At 51.3% G+C, this 23,365-nt stretch overlaps 1 protein-coding gene across 5 annotated transcripts in view; it reads right to left on the bottom strand.

The window, feature by feature from the left end:
• Positions 1-21,096, bottom strand: part of POU6F1 (POU class 6 homeobox 1) — a 29,851-nt gene extending 8,755 nt beyond the window's left edge. The window contains exons 1-7 of one of the 5 annotated variants that reach the window (XM_077870010.1): positions 20,943-21,096; positions 9,374-9,468; positions 7,344-7,539; positions 3,096-3,217; positions 1,974-2,199; positions 1,247-1,500; positions 539-667 (exon numbers count right to left, since the gene is read on the bottom strand). In XM_077870010.1, coding sequence (XP_077726136.1) covers positions 539-667; positions 1,247-1,500; positions 1,974-2,199; positions 3,096-3,217; positions 7,344-7,539; positions 9,374-9,421 — 975 coding nt within the window. In that variant the 5' untranslated portion in view covers positions 9,422-9,468; positions 20,943-21,096. Of the gene's footprint in view, positions 1-538; positions 668-1,246; positions 1,501-1,973; positions 2,200-3,095; positions 3,218-7,343; positions 7,540-9,373; positions 9,469-11,438; positions 11,795-14,105; positions 14,369-20,942 lie in introns of those variants that run through there. The other 4 variants (XM_077870014.1, XM_077870011.1, XM_077870013.1 and 1 more) reach the window with 4 other exon arrangements.
• Between the last annotated feature and the right edge of the window lie 2,269 nt (positions 21,097-23,365).

The raw sequence follows: 23,365 nt of genomic DNA, 5'->3' as shown, positions 1-23,365 counted from the left end.
CACACTGGCAGGGAAGGGACTTAACTCATTTAACCCTCCTGGACCTCAATTTCCTCATCAATAGAGAAAAGGGTTCATACTCTAGGAGCTGCTTCCTTCAATCTATCTCTAGAGCGGTGGTGGAGCAGGAATAGGTCTGCACGTGATTCGCACAGCCATGGACGTGAATCCCTGCCTTACCTTAATTTCTCTGAGCCTCAGCCTTCTCTCCTGTAAAACGGGCGTGAAAATCTCCACCTAATAGACCCGCACTCAAAATGAGGGGAGATAATGTGCGAGAAAGTGCCTAACACAGAGAGCCTGGCCACAAAGTGGGTGCTCCACCAATGAAAACCCCCAACTAGAAGTGAGCACCTGCAGGGCAGGGTGGTGGCTACACCCCTGCCTGGGCTCAGCATCCGCAGAGAGCTGCCACACAAGAGGTGCGACCAGCAGCTTGACACCCTGGTCCAGCTCCTGGGGCCCTGAGCTCGAGTCCTGGCCCTCGGGGCAGCGTCTCCACGGCCCCCACCCCTCAGCCCTGGCTTTGACCACTTGCCTGTCCCTGAGCGTTGGTGAGGATCTGACTGCTGATCCCCGGCATGCTGGGAATGGCGTTGGCAATGACCGGAGTGGTAGTGAGGGAGCCTAGGATCTGGGTCTGTCCCCCGAGGGAAGCAGCACTGATCTGCGGGGGGAGAGAGAGCCTTGCTCAGAGGCCGTCGGGCCAGAAGGAGCCCAAGGCTGGGAGGGGAAGGCTGAGTGCTCTTGGGGTGGGGGGGGGGCCGGGGGGAGCCAGGTGCTGGGTGGCTGTGAATGGGGACCGGTGGGGCCGCGCACGGAGGAGCAGCTCTGGCCAATGTTTCAGGCCAAGCCTGTCAGGACGGGAAATCCAGGCCCGGGGCGGCTGATGTGGCTGCTGTAGCCACATCCCCGGGCTCCCCTGCCACGCGGGGCGTGGGCCTCGGGCTCCTCGCAGCTGCAGCGACCAGGCTGCCATCCGCAGACGTCACCCCACCCTCCGGGGCCGGTGCAGCGGGTGCAGCGGGTGCAGCGGGTGCAGCGGGTGCAGAGGGTCGGGTTCCGGAGGACGGGCCCGGCCTCTGGGCGCAGGTGGTCCGCGCTGGTGGCCGGGCGGGCGCGGGGGGCCCGGAGCGAGCCCTCGGGGCTGCAGGCCGGGCGGGGGGGGGGGGGGGGGGGCCGAGCCCCGCCGCGCCCCTGGCCCCTGGCCCCTGGCCCCGGGCCCGACGTCGGGGCGGCGGCTTACGATTCCCGGGCTCAAGGCGAAGCCTGCAGGCTGCACGGCGATCTGCGGGGGCGCGTCCACCGGCTTGGGCGCGGCGGGGGCGGCGGCGGCGGCGGGGGGCTGCGGCAGGAGGGCGGGCGCCGTCTGCAGCAGCGGCTGCGGCTGGAAGAGCGGCTGGGGCTGGGCCGCGGGCCGCGGCTGGGCGGGCGGGGCGGCCGGGACGGCGGGCGCGGCGGGCGCGGGGGCCGGGAGCGCGGCGTTGAGCACGGCGGCTGCTGCGGAGCAAGGCAGAGACACGGCGCTCACCCGCCTGGCCGGGCCGGGCGGCTCCATCCCAAGGGACCTGGCCCACGGGGGAGGGCGGGGACAGCGAGCGGGGCGGCGTCCTGGGGCAGCGCGGGCAGCGGCATCTCATCCCCCCCGGGGCGGGAGCTGTCAGGTCCGGAGCCAGAAGCCGAATCTTGCGCGGTCCTTGCAGGAGGCCTTGCGGGAGGCCGGCGGGGGCGGGCTCCGGCGCGGGGCCGGGGGCGGGGGCCGGGGCGTCCCGGTGGGCGGAAGTCAGACAGGCCTGCGGGCCGGGCCCAGAGTCCCGAGGTGGTGCGGCCGCTCGACACCGGGTGCAGACTCCAGGGCGGGCTGTCGCCGCGCGGGGCGGCGGGTTCTGAGTCCAGCATGGCAAGCGCGGGCGCAGGGGCAGCGGTATAGGGCGGTGGGGGCCTGCTGCCGTCCTGGGGAGAGCTGCCGTTACCTTGCAGACCGGCTAAAGGTGGCTTGAAAACGCCCCCCGTGGGAGAAGCAGCTGTCAGTCCTGGGAGGGCGGCCACGGTTGCCGTAGGAATTGTCCACACGGCCAGCCCCTGCTGACCAGCCACTTGACCTGCAATACTGATGGGGATAAGAAGAGGTTGAGTAACTGCCCCTGCCGGAACCATAACTCCTGTCAGAACTGTGGCTAAGTTTTCCTGAGTCAAGACCTGCAAAAGCAAACAAGATTTCAAAAAAGAAAAGAAAAAAATAAAAAAAATCAACATCGACAGCGCAAACACCGGGTCTCTGAGACCCGGTCGAGCACAAACAAAGCATTCTGAGGGCCGTGGGGGGAGCGCGGCGGGAGGGGGGGGAGAGACCCGCCCCAGCCCCAGCCCCAGCCCCAGCCCCAGCCGGAGGCCCAGCCCTGGGGGTGCCTGGGCCAACTAGCCTGCCTTCAGAGAAGCTGCCCGGGGGGGACAGGGCCTGGCCCGGCTCCCGGGACAGCAAGGGGGCACAGGCCTTTCTCCCACCGCGGTCCGTCGCCTCCTAGGCCTTTCCTGGGCCTCTGCCTTTCCCACAGGACCGGGAAGCAGGGGCAGGGCCCATACAGAGGCCCGCGGGATGCTCTGATGGGGGGCTACCCCCGCCAGGGGCCTTGCAGGTCTGCGCTTGTAGCCAAGGGCCACAGGGAGCTCAGCAGGGCAGGGGCGGGGGCTGGCAGGCAGCTCCTCGCTGTGCTGGGGCTGCCCCCCCCCAGCTCTAAATGAGGACTCTGAGCCACACATTAACTCTTCCAGGCATCCACCGGAGGGTACCAGGCTCACTGAGTCCTGAGATAAGTGGAAACGCCAGTGGCCTTAAAGAGTTAATGTTATCTCTACAACCCTTGCTGGACCCAAGGACGGGACTTGGCAAACACACATCTAATCTTCCCAACGGGGCCGGATCTGGGGTGGGGAGAGGCCAGAGGTGCCCAGGAGGACATTCTCCCCTTTAAGCCGCACCCCCTTCCCTGTTCTGCCCGTGAAACTCCCAGATCCCACGGCCACCCCACGTTGGCCATCCCACGCTTTGGTTCCAGCCCCAGGGCCCTCTGTTCAGCCCTCTGGGTGGCCCTTACCTGGGGGGCAGCTTGTACAGCCAGTGGTGTCAGGGTCTGCGATGCCTGAGGCTGGCTCGGGGCTTGGCTGAAGGTGGCAACAGCGGGGGCAGGACTCGGAGGGATCCCCGGGAGAGACTTCACTTCATGTGGCATTGAGAGAAAGGACAAGGAGTGAGCCTGGTATGAGTGGAGGGGTCACCAGATAGAGCATCCCGTTGCAGCTTGAGGTGGCAACTCTCAGCCTCACACTGTATTTCTGCATAACCCAAGGCCAATCGCTGGCCTTCCCTGGTCCCGGAGACACTTCCCAAATGTTACAGGTAGAGGGAACGGGAGGCTGGGGAGCCCTGTGCCAGACCTGCAAGGGGGGGTAACCTTTTTCCCACATCTAGCTGGAGAATATGCAGGCCTGTGCACAGTTGGCTCTCGGTCGCTCCTTTCCTGACTCCACAGGACACGGTGACCTATGGCATAATCAATAGAAGGGCCCAAAGTGAACAACTGTCAGGGAAGGAAGGAGCTAGAATGCATGGGAGCAACTTCCTTGGCTCCAGCCTCTGAACCATTGTCCACACCTGGAGGCAGGTGCTGGCTGGGGGAAGGCTACAAGGACTGCCAGAGGGCCAAGTCCTTGAAGTGACAATCCCTGAAAACTGGACAGGTCTTTGCCTCACTCCGGAACACAGGGGCACTCCAGGCTGGGCAGCTGTTCTCTGCCGGTGCCTGAGGTCTGAAGCCCGGATGAGAAGCTTCACTGAGCTTCTAAAGGAACTTCCCATGAACCAGAGCTTTTTGCCCAGGCTATAGCTTCCTCTTGCTCCCCCGACTTAGTCAGGTATTGGGGACCCCTGCAAGGAAACCTCTTCAAAGCCACACAACAATGAGGAGGGGGTTATTATATAATACAGGGTGAGACTATGTATTGGGTGACTGAGGTTAGACCAGACTAGCAGCCTCTTAATACTGGCTGGGCATAGATTTCCAGGCCCTAACCTAGGATGACCGAATCGGAGTGGAGGCCAGCAACCTCTCCTCTCTCTTCTTTTAAGCTCATTTTTGATACAGCACACAGCCAGAGTGGGAACCATTGAATTAGATGACCTTCCAACCCTGCATTCCCAGCTTCTGTTTTAATCTGAAAAGGCAGCAACCTAACTGAGGACCGTAATGTTTACAGTATATAATGAAAAAAAAAATCCAATTGTTTAAGGAATTAAAGAGACAAACAGGCAATAACTAAAGCCTTCTAAAATTCAAACAGAAAACAAAATGGTAGGTTCATCTCCCCAGGAGGGGAAAGACAATCCTATTGGGAAAAAAAAAAAAAAAAAAAAAAGCAGAGGATATAAGGATAGATACTCTGAATCTATGAAAAATTTAAAAAATATTTTGCTTGGCAAAGTTTTATGCAATTGAAAAAAAGGAAAGCGGGAAAATGGGTATGTGATGAATATGAATGAGAAAAGCTTACCATCTAAAGGAGATAATCATTTTATTAGGATTTATTTCCGAAGTAGGACCCAGGGCCCAAGGGTTTGCATACACTTAGGGCTTTTGTCACTTCTGCGAGACTGCTTTTCAGAAAGACTGAGCCAATTCACAGAACCATCAATAATGTACCTATTTCTCCACAGTGCCACCCACTTGAGGTTTTATCACTGTTGATTTTTCTGGCTGAACAGGCAAGTGGTACCTTATAGCCAATTACTTGTCCTCTCATGATGTGGGATTCTATCTCATTGACAGAGTTTATATTTTTCCATGTGATGACTTCCCCTATGTACACAACTGATTTCTCTTCAAAAGGAATTCTGGTGGACTACACCTCAAAGGAAAAAAAAATTTCAAAGGACCAATACAAAGACACACAAAGCAGCACCAGTTATGACAATGAAAAACCAGACAGTTTGACAATAGCCAAAACCAGAATCAGGTTTGTGAATCTATATCAATAAAGGAAATGGCCATAGGAATAATATGGTGATAAGTGTCCTACTACGGTCTACCTTTGGTGGCCACAACTATAGAAATACATACTCGTGAGGCACCTGGGTGGCTCCGTGGTTGAGCATCTGCCTTGGGCTCAGGTCGTGATCCCAGGGTCCTTGGATCGAGTCCCACATAGGGCTCCCCGCAGGGAGACTGCTTCTGCTTCTGCCTCTGCCTGTGTCTCTGCCTCTCTCCCTGTCTCTCATGAATAAATAAATAAAATCTTTTTTAAAAAGTACGTATTTGTGACAAGGACTTGGGTAGTAATTTAGAGTGATAGAAATCACTAGATCTTTTTCATCCTGAAAAAGTTTCCCAATACTGGGACACCTGGATGGCTCAGCAGTTGGGTGTCTGCCTTCGGCTCAGGTCATGATCCTGGGATCTGGGATCGAGTCCCACATCGGGCTCCCCGCATGGAGCCTGCTTCTCCCTCTGCCTGTGTCTCTGTCTCTCTCTCTCTCTGTGTCTCTCACGAATACAAAAAAAAAAAAAAAAAGTTCCCATTACTTAGTTTTGTTTTAAGAGGAAACTCTTCTCAGTATTATATATCTAGAAAGACTGCAAGGCCACAGTCTAAGTTGGCAGCTTCTTAGGAGGTACTGTCAAAATACCCCCCTTACCTTCTTGATGATAACTAAAATTCCTTTACAGAGAATAGGACTTTCGTGAAAGGCTTCAGAATACAAACCTCTGGAAGGAGAAGCACACTACCATGAACACTCATGCTAAGATATAAATAGCTGATTCAGGATCCATTCCTGAGAGCAGTTTGGACAAGGAACAGAATTAAGGCACCAGAAGAAATGAGATACAGAAGATGAGTAAAAATGGATGAGGCACCTGGGTGGCTCAGTAAGTTAAGTGTCCACCTCTTGATTTCAGCTCACGTCCTGATCTCAGGGTCATGGGATTGGGCCCCACATCGGGCTCCGTGATGAGCGTGAGCCTGCTTAAGACTCTCTCTCCCTCTGCCCCCTCCCCTACCTCCCTCTTTAAAAAAAAAAAAAAAAAAGTAAAAACGGAAATCAGGACACTGTGGATAAACTTACAAAACCTCTCAAATTTTCTAAAAAGGGGCCCCATCCCCACCACGGAAAGAAATCAGAAGGGTGGTCAGATGTAAAATCCCTTTTGCTGTCTGCTCTCCAGGGCACTGCCCCCCAGGAGGTGATGCCCATCCTGGCCTGAACACAGAGCAGAGCATTTCCAGGCTAGGGGGACATGGTAATGGGTTCTGCCATTCCTTCATTCAAAAGGAGAAAGAATAACTGTGGGTTATTAGGGTCTCTAATGAATCTGCATACTGATTTGCAGGTAGAATAAGGGATGTGAGGTCTTGCACTTTCTTATTAGGGAGTTGCTGTTTCCCAAAAGCCTCATTAGCCCTCTTCTTGCCTCCTCCTTTGGCCTACCCCCACCAGCCCAGATCTCCAATCTAGGGAAGGGGAGATAAGCAGAAGGCCAGGGGAGATGAACCATGGAATCTGAGGGGCCTGATTAGGGAGGTCCCAGGTTTCTAGCAAAAGATGTCTATGCTGCAAGGTTATCAACGAGAAGAGTCCAGGAAAGGGTGCCCCACGGCCGGCCAGAGAGGCATGCCTGGCACCAGTCCTAGCCTCTAGAACAGCCCTGGTTGTGTCGCAGCTATGCTGCAGGGTAATTAGGAGAGATGCTATGAGTGGATCATCTCTCTCCGTTCCCCATACAGGAGAATCACACTCTTGTCCTATAGTTGCCTTTAGAGGACAGCACAAGTAAGACCACCAGGCTTGACTCACATCAGCCCAGCTGGGATTCTGGAAGGTCCTACCTAACCCACACCCTCAGTCCAGGGTGGGTAACATGCCCTCTTCTCCCCAGTTGTTGGGACCTCCCAGATCTACCACCAAAGGTACTGAGTCAGAAGGACTGTCAGGATTCTAGTCCTCTCTGCATTGGGCCCAATGGTCTGGCTTAGACCTGCAGCCCTCCCTCCCTGAGGTTAATTCAATCCCCTCAACTGAGCCTTGCCATTCTTGTCCCACCTCACCCTGACCCCTCCCAGTACAGATGTGGAAGTGATCGAAACCATCTAGAGTTCCAGGGCCAACGAGGGCAGGAAGCCCTAGGAGCTGAGCAAGAAGTATAGCTGTGGCAGAGGCTATCCAGTGGACAGGAAGCCAACAAGACCCTAAGGCTGGCTACCTAGGCTCCAGGGACTCATGCCAACTCTCTGAGGAGCCAGAGAAAGGGACACAGGTAGACCAATGCCAGATGGGAACGACGGCCTCGTACCAGTTGCCTCTGCAGAGGAGTCCGGGTTGTCTGGCCCAGCCTCACCAGCTGGTTCACTGGCTTCGCCAAGGCCTCTGCTCTGGGAGCCCTCGGCAGCCACACCCTCCAGCCCTTTGCCCTCCTCCTCGGCAGAGATCTGGGCATCCACTCCAACCTCCAGCACGCGGATGGTCTCGTGGCCTGACATCACGATGACCTGCAAACAGAGGACAGGGTGCTCTGCTGGTGGGGAGCGGCCAGTCTAGCTCCTGGGGAGCAGAGCTCTGGGTATGGCTGGGGAGAGAGGAGAGGGCACCTCAAGATGCGGACCTCCTGGGCACCTGGGTGGCTCAGCAGTTTAGCGCTGCCTTCAGCCCAGGGCATGATCCTGGAGACCAGAGATCAAGTCCCACATCAGGCTCCCAGCATGGAGCCTGCTTCTTCCTCTGCCTGTGTCTCTGCTTCTCTCTCTGTGTGTCTCTCATGAATAAATAAATAAAATCTTAAAAAAAAAAAAAAAGATGTGGACCTCATGCCTGATGGTCATGCGCTCTGTGACAATTCCACAGTCTGTGGCCGGGCCGCAGCTCCCTGATTCCAAGAAAGGAGCTTCTGAAAGGAACTGGGGGCCTGGTGACAGGGGCAAAGCTTGACACATGCTGGGAAAGGCCCCACAGAGCCAAACCACTTGGGGATATTACTATTTGCCCCCCTCTTGGACTCAGTTCAGGGAGTGGTAAGTGGCCGATCCCACAGCCTTGCAAGGGTTTCCTCTTAGCTGCTAGGATATTGGAGTGAGGTTACGAAGGCCCCTAACACAGAACCCACTGCTTAAGCTGGGCCAAGAGGCAAATTCCTCTTCACTTCTCTTGAAACCTCATAGAAGTTCCCTCAAAGATAGAGGGGTGGAAAACGAATATTCCACAACGTTGAGTAACTTTTTAAGCTCATGATTCCTTTATTTCCAAAACACTGGGGTAAAGGCCAAGATTTCCCTGCAAGCTAACTTCCTGAAACGAGGGTCAAGAATCCTATAGATGCAGGCTCTTGCCCCACCTCCTGGACTGGAGCTTTGTACCCTGTGAGCCGCTGGTCCAGTGGTGCCATCGGTGGGCACGCTCCAGCCTCGAGGGGACCTCCCACATCCCAGTGGAGCAGCCCCGGGGCCTCCTCAGAACACTTAGTCTTCTTCTCCTGCTCAGACAGCCAGCACTCCCCAGCTCTTTACCTCCGTCACTGACCTGCTTTGAATTGGGCCATTCAAGCATCAGGGACACTCTGTATACTCAAAAGCTCTCTCAGGCCTCCCCTGCACTTGGCCTGTACCCGAAGGCACTCCCACAACCTGGTCCATAAGCCTGAAAATTGAATCCAGCCAGAGATTGCTGGAAAAAGTGACAATGTGACCCATCAGGGAGGTATGAATGAAATAAACCTCCAAAAGCAGTTCCATTTCTGATTCAATCTTGACCTATGAAGGACTTCAGTCCAATTGCATTTTAAGAGATTGTTAATCCTTTTTTCCTTTTAAAAAATTATGTAATAAACATAATTATGTAATAAACAAAAAATAAACATAAAAAATTATGTAATAAACATGTTCAGTACAAAAAACTATGAAATATATAAGAAAAAATAGAGTAAATTATATTAATGTCTATATGTTCTCTTATGTAAGCTTATACATTATTTGTATATATTTTAAATATTTTATTTATTTTTTAGACATGGGGCTTGAACTCACAACCCCAAAATCGAGAGTCACATGCTTTACTGACACCCCATACATATTTGTATATTTTATTTATTTGTTTGTTTGTTTATTTTAAAAACTATTTGTGTATTTTAATTTGATTTTTTAAAGTTACAGCTTAAATCCCCCGACTCAGCCCCTGAGAAATCCTTGCTGGTAGCTACACCTGGATGGGTGAAGTGACCATGAATTTTGGTAGGAAACAGATACTGATGGGCTCTGTGGGGTCTTCCTCCTGGCCACAGCCCCAGTGTCCATGCCCCTCTACTCCCCTGCCTCTTCTTGCCCCAGAATATACCTGCTCATTGACAGTCAGAGATGACTCCGGCCCGGCTCCAGGATCCATGGTCACTTGTCAGGGTGGGGTGGGGGCCGGCCCACACCTAGCACATCCTGTGGGAAGACATGGGACGGGAAGAGCAAAGGCTGATGTGACACAGTAATACAACTTCTATATCATCTCAAAAAGTCAGGAGCAGAATGGTAGGAAGAGAGAATCTAAGTTCTCCCAAATATCTGTAGAAGTAAGGAAATAAGATTCTAAGGACTTTAAAACTGAAATGGGACACCTGGGTGGCTCAGTGGTTGAGCATCTGCCTTTGGCTCAGGTCGTGATCCCGGGGTCCTGGGATCGAGTCCTGCATCAGGCTCCCCGCAGGGAGCCTGCTTCTCCCTCTGCCTGTGTCTCTGCCTCTCTCTCTCTGTCTCTCATGAATGAATAAATAAAATCTTTAAAAAAATTTTTTTTTAAATTTTTTTTAATTAAAAAATAAAAATGAAGTGTCTTCCTACAGCATCCCAGGAGAACCTACACTCAGGAGGAAACCAGGGTGACAAGAGGAAAGAGAGGGCCAGGCATCTGTCCCTGGGAGTCGCCCAGCCTGCAGGGAGAGAGCAGACCCAGGGGAACCCAAGGTGACTTTGGCCGCGATATTGAGAACCAAAGACACCGGAAAGGAACACTCTGGCTATCAGAGGGCTTCTCAGGGGAGGAGTCTGAGCAGACTTCCTGGACGAGATGGTAAAGATAGGAATAAATCAAGACGGTAGTCCCAAACTTGAATATGCACACTCATCGCTGGAGCACTTAGTAAAAATACAGATACCAGATTCCCCTGAAGTAAGCATCCCCAGAGAGTCTGATTCAGCAGGTGGGTCCCACAGAATCGGCTCTTAAGTGATTGTGGCAGTGGCCTAATGACCCTACTGGCCTTTAAAACTGGAGGCTGGACAACATCCCAGATGGCCGAGCAGCCTGTCAAGGCCGTAAGGGAGAGTGGGAGAAGCCTTGCGAAGAACAGAGTGGCTGGAGCCACATCCACAGAGTCATAAGGAATAAAGGTATAAAGGGGACAAATAGCTTTAGATACTTACATAGAAAAGAAGGCAATTAACATTCACTTTGAGCGCTGCTAGTGCTAAGTGTTTACGTAACACTTATTCATGCTCATTACTCACGCCAGCTGGGGTATGGGGACATTATTACCACCACGGTACAGATAAGGAAGCTATAAACTCAGAGAAATGTTCTAGATTCCAGATCTTTCCCTTCCTCCTCCTCTTTCAACCCTGGGTTGGTTGATCGGTTCTCCTTTATTTTTGCAGTTGTTATTTTATTGATTGGTGCAAAATTCACCACTGTGTCCATTTTAAAGTGTAAAACCCAGTGGAATTTAGTAGATTCACAATGTTGTGCAACCATCACCGCTATTTAGTTCCAGAACATTTTCATCATCCCCCAAGGAAACCCCACATCCATTAGCAGTTACTCCCTTTCTCGGCCACCCCCAGCCCCCGGCAACCACTAATCTGCTTTTTTCTCTACAGATTTGTCTCTTCTCCGTATTTCATATAAATGGAATCGTACAATGTGGCCTTTGTTCATGCCTTCTTTTACTTAGCAAAATGTTTTCAAGGTTTGTCCATGTTGTAGCATGTATCAAGACTTCACTCCTTTTTATAACTGTGGAATAATGGATAATATTGGGTGGGCTTGCTGTACTCCCCGCCACGGCTCCGGGAGAGGCAAACCAAGATTTCATTTCCACGATAGAAAGTGCATCAAAGTTCTCTGTGACTTTACCCAGGACTCCCCAGGCCTGCGCCGATCCACGACCTCCCCACACAAGCAGCCCAAGAGAAGAACCTTCTAAGTGCAACACTTAGACGATGATTAAGGAAAATAAGATCTTTGTTTAATCCCTGTTACAGCCTGGTAAAACGTCTTCAGGTAGAGAATGAGGACTATTAGAGCCCCTCAAAGAAACCAGCATCTTCGCCCGAAGAAAACTGTGATTGAACTTTAAGAATATTTTAAACACAGAGATAGTAAATTTGAAGGAAGTACGTATTCTGCAAAATACCTTCAACAATATTGATGTCTGTGAATCTATCCACTTGCTCCTGGGGCAGGCCGTGGTCTCCAAGGATGATTTTATGAATCAGAATCCCCAAACCAGGATTCAATGAAGAACAAGCAAAACTGGTGAAGCAGGTTCAGGAAAAGGAAGACTTTCTTCAGGGACTAAAACTAGCATAATGTATAGACCAAAGAATGACTTGCATCAGTTACGGGGTTGCTTGAAAAGAAGCGGAGAAGCTGTAGTCAGATTTTGCTTTCTTGAGGGCCAGTCATCTGGCCCTTTCTCAGTTGCTAGGCCACTGCAGGTGAGATGACCAATTGCTGTACTATAACAGAAATGAGGAAAACTTACAGGTGTTTAATTCATAATTTTTTCCTCATGGAGTTCTTTGAAAATGATAATGTAATTAAAAGATACTTGTACAGTTTTAAAAGATATTATACATTTTTTAAAAAGATTTATTTATTCATGAGAGACACAGAGAGAGAGGTTGAGACACAGGCAGAGGGAGAAGCAGGCTCCATGCAGGGAGCCCGACGTCGGACTCGATCCCGGGTCTCCAGGACCAGGCCCTGGGCTGAAGGCAGTGCTAAACCCCTGAGCTACCCGGGCTGCCCGATATTATACATTTTATTTTATTTTATTTTTTCGATATTATACATTTTAAAGGGAAGATATAAACCATTAGGGTTTAGAGACAGGTATCATGATGAACCTCAATTTAGGGCACTCTGTTATATAAATAAATGGAAATGTATTTTGAATAAATTTGCCAAAGAAGACATGACATTTAAAGAAATGTGAAAAAAAAGTGTTTTAATCATGATTTTAAAAATTTGGACAATCCTGGAAGTCAGTTTTAATATATTGTTCTGTTTATTGTGGTAAAAAAGTTTTATTTTGAGGCGCCTGGGTGGCTCAGTTGGTTGGGTATCTGCCTTTGGCTCAGGTCATGATCCCAGGATCCTGCAATTGAGCCCTGAATCTTGTGGGGCTCTCTGTTCAGTAAAGAGTCTGCCTCTTCCTCTGCCTCTGCTCCTCTCCCTGCTTGTGCTTGCCCTCTCAAATAAATAAAATCTTTTTTAAAAAGTTTTATTTTAAAAGTTTATTTTATTGTTTTTAAAGATTTTATTTATTTGAGAGAGGGAGAGTGAGCGGGGCAGGGGACAAACCTAAACTGGTTTAAAATGCCTGCCTCCCTCCTACTTTTATGATCCTGGTTTCCATTCATTTATCACCTACTGCATCTGGATGGTCTAGTAGGCAATTAAGCTCATCTATTTTGAAAAAAAAAATCAACCGTATGGATACACCACATTTTGCTTATCCATTCATCAGTGGATGGGATGTTTGGGTTGTTTCTACCTTTTGGTTATGTGAACAGTGCTTCAGTGAATTTTTCTGTATAAGCTTTTGTTTGAACATTTTTTTCAAGATTTTGGGGTATATACCTAAGAGTGTAATTGCTGGCTCACCTCTTCGCCAGAATGTTCCCTGGCCAAGGAGGCAAGAAGAACCATGAGGTTCCTTCTCTAACTACCTACGGTAGCCATGAAGGGAAGGGCAAGAAATTCAAGACATCTAGCAATTTGGAAAAAGAATAAATAAGGCTTCCCTTTTCAGATAGGACAAGGGGATTGTAGGAGGGGCGGAGGAATCTACAGGAAGAGCTAGTAGGCATCTTCCACCCTCACTGGGCTCTAGCCTCATTCCTGGCTGATGTCCTCCTCCAGATTTTGTCCACGGGAGCCTTCTATGAGTTTTGCCAAGAGCTTGGCCATTGACTACCACTTCTGCATGGGAAATGGGATGAGCCATGCCATTTATTACATATGGAAGTCAATCAGCAAGTCATTTGCAAGGGCAAATAAATGGCAGAGACAAAAAACTAAGAGGAAAGGTGTGTAAGGTAAATTTGGGTCCATTACAGCTGGATACATACATTTCGGGGGGGGGGGGGGGCAGAATTTTCCAATTCCAAACACCTTTAGGCAGGAGGGACCAGGAGCCATCCGTTGTGGGGCATCCATCCATCTGCTCGAGAGGGGCGTAAAGCCTGCTCGTAGTCTTGTCGTGGCCACTCACAGGGTGGCTAAGCGAGTGTCCGCTTCGTGGCTGTGTTATTCGGGAGTCGAGCAGCGGAGAGGCTCACGTGACTCTAACACCCCTTTCACTCTCAAAATTCTATGAGCTTCTGTGAACCCAGGTCCTCAGCGTCTAGTCCTTCGTGACGGGAAGAGGCAGTGCCGGCCCAGGGCCTCCTCCTTCGTCTTCTTCCTCCAGTGAGAGGAGTCGGAGACACCTGCCTCACACCTGGCACAGCACCTCGGCTGGGTCCCAGGGAGTTCGTTTATCCCTCACTTTCCTGAGCTAACATCTAAAAACACAGGTAACCTCGGGGAGGGAATGAGCCGTGGGAGCTGAGGCATTTGCCCACTGTCTGAAAATCCAGAGATCCGGGACCATCCAGGAGTTCCAGCGGAGGGGACCGAGTCAGGGGCCCTGGTTCTGTGTGTCATTCTCCTCTGGATCCACTCTGGGTTTGCTTCGGGCGACGTCCTAAGGCACCCAGGAGGAGCATCAGGGGAGCTCAAACAAATCCGAACCCCCTGGGGAAGCCTGAGGTCCTACTAGGAAAAATGCTGAAATGTTTCATCCTTCACTTACCCAACAAATACTTCAGTGGCTCCTACAGGCTGGGCCCTGGGGATACAGCGGGGGAGAAGACAGTCCCCAGCTTTATGGACAAGGCCTCAGTCTAACACTGGAGTCACACAGAGAACTACAGCCCAGTCTGCTTCAACGTCGTGGTGCATGAGCAGGTGCTAGAAGATCCACAGAAGGGACCCCTAACGCAGTCTCGTGTGGTCCCCTTCTCCTTGTTCCAGGGTGGCATGTGGTTCAGACAGGACATCTTATGTATGAAGAATCTGATGCCATGCGGAGGAAAATGGAAATTCTTGTATGGGATGCAGACTTTTAACTCAGACTCATTTCTGGGGTTTTCATCCTTCCCCTAACAATACGGCAGCGGTTTTCAAGGTGTAAAATACCTGTTCTACAGTCGTTTTCAGAGGTGAAGGACACCCTGCGTGAAGTTAGTGGATTCTAAGGAATGGCTGGTTAAGCTGAAATTAGTTAAGCTGAAATACAGGTAAACTGTATTCAATTGAAAGAAAGCCACATCTGGGGCACCTGGGTGGCTCCGCGGTTGAGCATCTGCCTTCGGCTCGGGGCGCGATCCCACATTTATTGTGGGCAATCACCTTTCAAAAATCTGCCATAACTCTCTCAGGTTAGGTTGCTTGTCGGCATCAGTATCTCCAGCTCTATACTACTTTCTTAATTTCTTTTTTAAAGATTTTATTTAGGGGATCCCTGGGTGGCACAGCGGTTTAGCGCCTGCCTTTGGCCCAGGGCGCGATCCTGGAGACCCGGGATCGAATCCCACGTCGGGCTCCCGGTGCATGGAGCCTGCTTCTCCCTCTGCCTGTGTCTCTGCCTCTCTCTCTCTGTGACTATCATAAATAAATAAAAAAAAAAAAAAAAAAAAAACTTTAAAAAAAATAAAATAAAAAAAATAAAGATTTTATTTATTCATGAGACACAGAGAGAGAGAGAGGCAGAGACACAGGCAGAGGGAGAAGCAGGCTCCCTGCGGGGAGCCCGATGAGGACTGGATCCCGGGACCCTGGGATCACGCCCTGGGCCAAAGGCAGATGCTCAACCGCTGAACCACCCAGGTGTCCCTCTCTACTACTCTCATATTTAAACTGCGTACGCACTTACCTCTTGCAGAGCTGCCATTCAAAAGGACCACAATGACAGGACACAGGGGACTGGCATAGATCAGTAACTAGGGCTGAGCTGAATGGTGTCATCAACTCTTTACCCCCTCCCTAGATGGGCTAACTCAGTCACACGAGAACCAAATCGCAATCTCGGGCTGGGACCTTACCTGGGCACCTCAGCCTCAGACATGCATATGCCTACTGATTGTTCATATCATCTCATACTCAACATGTTCAAAACCAAACTCCTGATTTCTTTTTCTTTTTTTTTTTTTAAGTAGGTTCCACACCCAGCGTGGAGCCCAACATGGGGCTTGAACTCATGACCCTGAGATCAAGACCTGAGCTGAGATCAAGAGTCAGATAGTTAACTGACTGAGCCCCCCCCAAACTCCTGATTTCTAACCCAAACCTGTTCCATCGGCATGCAGCTTTCCCCATCTGAGCCAATGGGCAGCTTCATCCTTCCATAGATGCTCAGGCCAAAACCCTGCCATCATCCTTGCGTTCTCTCTCACCACGCACATTTACTCCTTCACCGAACCCCATAGGCTCTTCCTTCCAATATGGTCAGAATTCCCCCACTTAACACTGCCACGCTGGTCCACATGGCTTTAGTACCTGGCGTGAAGGGTCACCATATCCCCACACACAAGCATTAATCACCCCATTCTTAATTTGCTAGAATCCAGAGAGGCTGTCACTTCTAAGTCATTATTGCCTGATGGATTTTCTGCATGTCCCCCCCATCCTTCTCCATTTCTGGTCCCCGGACACAGATTTCCCCGCTTATACATGCTGAAGAATGATAGTCATTTATGGTTTATCGGGACCCATGTCCTTTACACACAGTATTATTATAGCCAGCTCCCTCTGGAGACAGACCATTGGGTTCATAATCTCAGCTTTGGTATTTACTAGCTGTGGGCCTCAGGACAAACGCTTTAACTTTTGTGCCTCAGTTTCTTCATCTGAAAAAATGAGAGAAATAGCACGTGCTTCATAGGGTTATAGTGAGGACTGAATAAATTAATGCATGTAAAAAGTTTAGATCAATGCCGGGCATATAGTAAAGGCTCAGAAAATGGTAGCTGTTATACAAATTTACATACATACATTACATACATAGTGCAAATATGCACTGAAACTAGGGGTGCCTGACTGGCTCGGTCGGTTAGGCATCATCTGCCTTTGGCTCCCATCATGATTTTACAGTCCTGGGATTGGCTCCCTGCTCAGTGGGAAGCTTGCTTCTCTCTCTCCCTCTGCCTCCTGCCCCTGCTTGTGCTCTCTCTCAAATAAATAAATAAAATCTTAAAAAAAGAAAGAAAAGAAAAGAAAGGGAAGGGAAGGGAAGGGAAGAAAAGAAAGAAAAAAGAAAAGAAAGAAAAAGAAAAGAAAAGAAAAGAAAAGAAAAGAAAAGAAAAGAAAAGAAAAGAAAAGTAAAGAAAAAAAAAGAAAAGAAACTTGACCAATTGTGTGACTTTCCACAGGGGGGCAGGTTACTTCTCTGTTTTCTCAGGGATCAATGATAGGACAGCTTACCTTGGAATTATTGTGTAAAAAACTAAGAACAATTAGCTATTATTACTCCCATTTTTATAGATAGAAAGCTGAGGATTAAAGAGAGGTAAGGGTATAAGGCTTTGGAGGGAAACCGAGATTCAAATTCCAGTTTGGCCATAATACATCTGTGTGACTTGGGCAACTGTCTTAATCTGACGATTAATTTCTTCATCTTTAAAACGGTGATTATGGGACGCCTGGGTGGCTCAGTGGTTGAGCGTCTGCCTTGGGCTCAGGGCATGATCCCGGGGTTCCAGGATCCCAGGGTTCCAGGATCGAGTCCCGCATCGGGCTCCCTGCATGGGGCCTGCTTCTTCCTCTGCCTATGTCTCTGTCTCTCTCTCTCTGTGTGTCTCTCATGAATAAATAAATTAAATCTTTAAAATAAAATAAAATAAAATAAAATAAAATAAAATAAAATAAAATAAATGGTGATTAAATGGGAAAACCTTATGGGATTGTCAAAAAAACAGTGATATGAGATCACGTAAGTGAAATGCTTAGCATGGTGCTCTTATTACGATCCCCAGTTTTATGGACAGGGAAATGGAGATAGAGAAAGACCAGGTGACTTGCCCAAGGGCACAGGAAAGTCAACGGCAGATTCAAAATTCAAGGCAGTGTCCAGCTGCCCCAGACCCCTATCCTCCTAGCACAATACCAAACCTCCTCTCTGGAATTGGAAGGGGCCCTATTCTGGCTCCCAAGGATCAGGACACTTTGGAAAATAGAAACTCTCAGTTCTCCTCCAGTGCCAGCCCCCCACCCCATCCCATGAGCAGAGATAAATGCCTTGCAAAGCTGGTGACCGATCAGCGAAGCATTCACATGGGCCATAATAAAAGGAAGGAGAAAAAGACAGGAAAGTCGTGACCAATTTTAATTCCCCTTTTCCAAACATCACATATAATTTTAGACATATATAGGCAAGCAGTAAACACTAGTTTAATAAGGACACATTTAGATTTAGTTTCTCCTCCTGTTGCCTTTCCCTTGTGCCCAAACATGACTCATCCTAGGCAGGGTGAAGGGAGAGGGCAAATGAAATGTGAAAAATAGAAAGTAGATATATTCCCCCACTAGACTGTAAGCTCCAAGAAGACACGTCCATTTATTTATTTATTTTTAAAAATATTTTGTTTATTTGAGAGAGAGAGAGTGAGAGAGCACAAGCAGGGGGAGAGGCAGAGGGAGAAGCAGGCTTCCCGCTGAGCAGGGAGCCTGATGCGGGGCTGGATCCCAGGCCCCGGGGACCATGACCTTAGCCAAAGGCAGATGCTCAACCGACCGGGCCACCCAGGCGCCCCTACGTCCATTTATTAACATACTCCAGTGCCTCGTGTAATACTTGGTATATGCTGGGGGCGGGGGTGTCAATGATTATGAGCCAAAAATATAAACTAAGAAATCAGGTCGTATCATTTGGCCTCCTCATATTTCCTACCTTCTCCCTCAAAACACAGATCCTCTTTCCATTTTTTTTGCCCCCATTCACAGTACTAGAACTACTTAAAAATTAAAAAAAAAAAAAAGTAGCAATAAGTTCTGGAGAATCCTAACCACATTTACCCTCCATAATGTGGCAATCCAGCTTCCCTCCCATTCCCTCTGTGGCCTCACTGACCCTCATTCTGACACAGAAAGAACTTGAGGCTTAAAGGCAGAAGAGCCAGGTTGAGCAGTGCTTCTCCTCATGTAATCTCCCCAAGCCTCAGTTTTCTTATCTGTAAAATGGGGCTAAATTATAGTACCTCCTCATGGGTTATTGTAAGGATTAAATTGGTCACATTCACGGAAGGCACTTAGAACTGGGCGTGGCACACAGCAAACACTATGTAACCCTTACTACTATTGTTTTTTTTTTTTAATTTATCTACCATAGAGAGATAAATTATCACATTTATCACACACAGAGAGAGAGAGGGGCAGAGGGAGAAGCAGGCTCCATGCACCGGGAGCCCGACGTGGGACTCGATCCCGGGTCTCCAGGATGCGCCCTGGGCCAAAGGCAGGCGCCAAACCGCTGCGTCACCCAAGGATCCCTACTTTTGTTATTTATTTATTTTAGGTAGGCTGTATGCCCAGTGTGGAGCCCAATGCTAGGCTTGAACTCACAACCCTGAGATCAAGACCTGAGCTGAGATCAAGAGTCAGATGCTTGGGCAGCCCCGGTGGCTCAGCAGTTTAGTGCTGCCTTCAGCCCGGGGTGTGATTCTGGAGACCCAGGATCGAGTCCCACGTCAGGCTCCCTGCATGGAGCGTGCTTCTTCCTCTGCCTGTGTCTCTGCCTCTCTCTGTGTGTCTCTCATGAATAAATAAATAAAATTAAAAAAAAAAAAAGAGTCATATGCTTAACTGAGCCACCCAGGCTCAGTAATAATAATTGTTATTTTTAATTGAAGTAAAGCATGCATATAAAAATATTATTTTAGGATTTTATTTATTTATTCACGAGAGACAGAGAGAGAGAGAGAGAGACAGACAGAGACACAGGCAGAGGGAGAAGCAGACTCCATGCAGGGAGCCCGATGTGGGACTTGATCCCGGGTCTCCAGGATCATGCCTTGGGCTGAAGGCGGCGCTAAACCACTGAGCGACCTGGGCTGCCCTAAAAATATTCTCAATTGTTAAGTATTAAAAAATGTAAACGACTACTATTACGATATTATAGCCAGTAAATCTTTTTTTTTTTTATAGCCAGTAAATAAGAGGGCTAGCTCATCTCATGTTCCCTCATAATGCAGAGAAGCAAATTTCTTCTGATTCACTTTTTAATTGCTAGGTAGTACCTTCAAAAGGGAAGACATAGCTCCCCTTTCTCCCTCGCCCCCCTTCACTCACACACACACACACACACACACACACACACAATCATTCCAGGATATTACCTTGCATGTTTTCATATTTATGACCTGCCTCCCTTGACCCTCTAACCTCTACCACCACCAGCTAAACTGAAATGAAAACTATGCCCAACAGGGTAAGTTTTATCTGTATTGCTCGCAGCACGGCACATACTAGGTATTTTTGTCCAACCATGGAACAAGACAAAGTTCCAGCACACATATGCAAAAACAAAGCAAACAAACAAACAAAACGGGTCAGAGAACTATTGCTCTGAGCACCAGGATTTCAACCAAAATGGAATACATGGAATTATTCCTCGGCAGGCCCTGCTTGGCACCGTTGGCCGCCTTAGAAAACCAAGAAAAGGGGAGGAGGGATATGTGTCTACAAACAATTAAAGACCAGCCTCTGCTTTGGGAACAAGGCATCTGGAAGCGCAGATGAGGCCAAAATCTCTGCAAAGAACTTCTTTTCATTTGCCCAGAAAGGCTTCCTGACCTTGTTTTATTCCCCCCCGCGCTGCAGCAGAGGCTATTCTGCGGGGCCGGGCTTCCAAGCACAGCTGAGTGGGGGATCCCAACGCGAAACTGGGGGTTACCAGGCACCCGGGGGCCCCCTCGGCCTTGCCAGGTGAGAACGGCCAGGAAGCACCTACCGGGCCCATTATTATGACTATTTATTAATAATAATATCGTTATTAAATATTTATGAAGTGCTCATGCTCCGCTCGATGGTGACCCTCCCACCGTCCCCGCTCGCTCCCGGCCACGTCTGGGTTCCTAACCCCGGGTCCCAGCGGAGCCCTCGGTGCACGGGGCCGGGGCCACCTGTCGCGGGCCGCCGGGGCCGCCGCCGTTGACCTTAACCGCCGGGAACCCAGGCGTCCGGGCTCTCGGCCGGGGCGGGAGTCCGCTCCCGGTGGCCGCGGCGTCCGTGTGGGTACCGAGGGCTCGGGTCCGCGGCCCCCTGGGCTCCCGGGAGGGCCCGGGCCCCGGCTCCCGGCTCCCCGCCCGGTGCACCCGCCCCCCCGGGGCCCCGCCGGCCCGCGGGCGGCCGAGGGCGCGGCCCCGGGCTCTGCGGCCCCAGGCGGGCGGCCGCGCGCAGCCCCGCTCCCCGAGCTCCCCGCCGCCCCGGCCCGGCGTCCCGGCACCCCGGCCCCGCGGCATTTTTCTCTCTTTATCATAAATATATAAATTATGCTAATTACGGGCATTGCATATTAACCAAACCCGAAACCTCCCCTGCCCGGCCCCCTCCCCCTCCGTGCAAACCCCTCCCCGCCCCGGACCCCGCTACTTACCGGAGCCCGAGCCGAGCCCGAGCCCGAGCCGCCTTCGCCCCGGGTGCCCGGCGGCCGCCGGCTACAGGCGCATCTCCCAGCCCGGGCCGGGGGGCCGGGGGGCCGGGGCCGGGGCCGGGCGGCCGCCGCCCGCAGACAAAGGAGCCAGAGCGGCTCGGCTGGGCTCGGCTCGGCCCGGGAGCCGGTCGGGACCCGGCGCCACCCGCGGGCCCCCAGGCCGGGCTGGGCTGAGCCGAAGGGGACTCCGCGGGCTGCGCTGGGCGGAGGGGGCGGCCGGGAAGCGGGCAGGGGGAGCGGGGGGGGGCGGGCAGGTAGAGAGATTTTCCTCCTTTCCCCCCTTCCACAGCCCCCCCCTCCTCCTCCCCCCCCTCTTTTCCCTCCTTCTGCTACTTGGATTTTTTTAGCTGCTGCGTCATGAGCATAATTTATGCAAAGAGCTTTGCCGCATGCTGCACCGCGCGCGCCCGCCGCCGGGGGGGAGGAGGGGGGAGGGAGGGGAGCGCGGGCGGGAGCCGGAGCCCGAGCCCGAGCCGTGGGGGGGGGGGGGGGAGGGCGCGCCGGGAGGCCCCGGGCCCTGCGCCCCGACCCGCGGAGGCCGGCAGCTGGGCGCGCGGCGCGGTCTTATCCGGGGACGTGCGACCGGGGGCGCAGGGCCCGGGGGGGAGTCCGAGGCGGGGACCCGGCCCCCGCCGCCCTCCCCGCCTCCCCGCCTCCCCGGGTCCCCGGACTGCGCTCCTCGGGGGCGAACGTCGGTGGGGCCCACCCCCAAGCCCCAGGCCGGAGCCCCCTCGAGGGCGTCCAGCCGGCGTCGGACCCCGCTCGGTCCTCCAGGTGGCCCTGCCTCCGCTCCATTTCAGGGAGGGGACCCAGGGGGACCGCGACCCCGCTGGGGCGGCCGGCCGTGGGCTCTTGGGGCCAAAGACGACTTCCCTGCCTCCTCGTCCAAGTCGACGAGAAAATGTTAAAAAAAAAAAAAAAAAAAAAAAAAAAAAAAGGCGGGGGGGGGGGGATCCCTGGGTGGCTCAGCGGCTTAGCGCCTGCCTCTGGCTCAGGGCCTGATGCTGGGGTCCTGGGATCGAGTCCCTGCAGGGAGCCTGCTCCTCCCTCTGCCTGTGTCTCTGCCTCTCTCTCTCTCTCTCTCAATCTGTGTCTCATGAATAAATAAATGAAATCTTAAAAAAAAAAAAAAAAAAGAGAGAGAGAGAGTTCAGTAGAACGGAGAAGAACAACGTTCTGCTTTGCTGGTGGTGATGGCGCCGAGGCTTGGGTTATCTGGAGGCTTTTGCAGGTAGAGGACGGGATTCGGAGAGTGGAGTTTGGGGCACAGGGTAAAGCAGGTTGGAGTAGTTAGAAGACCAAAGAGGGGAGAGGGAATGAGGGGAGGAGAATTGAGGGAGACTCTGCAAATTCAGGGAATGGGGATCCCTCAGTGTAGGGGCCTGTCGTCCATCTGGGCTGTACCCCCTCTGCCCACCTGCCTCCTCCTCCCCAGTTCGGTGATGTAGGAGGAATGGGGACACAGAGGACTTAACAGAGTGAGGAGAAGGGATGTGGAGCCCTCTGCCCTCTCGGGGCTGTTCTTTAAGGCCCTTGGTGGAAGACCCTACGGGGCAGAAGAGGGGGGAAGCACGGGTGGCTCCAGACCATCACTATGACACGCGTTTCCAGAAGATACCTGGGGGATCCCTGGGTGGCGCAGCGGTTTGGCGCCTGCCTTTGGCCCAGGGCGTGATCCTGGAGACCCGGGATCGAATCCCACATCCGGCTCCCGGTGCATGGAGCCTGCTTCTCCCTCTGCCTGTGTCTCTGCCTCTCTCTCTCTCTGTGACTATCATAAATAAAAAAAAAAAAAAAAAAAAAAAAGTATCCAGAAGATACCTGGGGCTGGCTCACAGCCAGAGGTCCTGCTCACAGGAAGCTTCCCTCTGGAGGCCTGACATTATGAGCCTGGCCAGCAAGGTTCAGGTTCTATCCGATTGCTGTTTCCACCTGGGGGTAAGGAGCTAGGGCTGGTGGCAGATTTATAAGAAACCAGTGGATTAAGAGTCAGAATAATTAGGGTTGAGTCCCAATTCTTCCGCTGGCAGTCCAGGCCAATAGTTTAACTTCTTCATCAGTTATAAAATGAGGATTCTTAAATAAATAAATAAATAAATAAATAAATAAATAAATAAATAAATAAATAAATAAATAAATAAATAAAAATGAGGATTCTTATCTATAATCACCACTTCATATGGTTAAGAAGATTAATAGTGGGGCTGTATGTGTGAGCACTCTGAAAACCATAAGCTCTGTACAGTGGTAGGGGATCAGTACCTGTACCATAGTTGCATCCACTTTAATGGCCTTGAAAACCCTGACCCATGTCATGGTGTCCTCTCCCTCAGGAGTCTTGTTTGGTCTGTGTGTAGTCTCTATGG

The sequence above is a fragment of the Canis aureus genome, chromosome 25 (assembly GCF_053574225.1).
Source record: "Canis aureus isolate CA01 chromosome 25, VMU_Caureus_v.1.0, whole genome shotgun sequence".
Classification (NCBI taxonomy): domain Eukaryota; kingdom Metazoa; phylum Chordata; class Mammalia; order Carnivora; family Canidae; genus Canis; species Canis aureus.
This window is presented reverse-complemented; position numbering and strand designations above follow the sequence as displayed.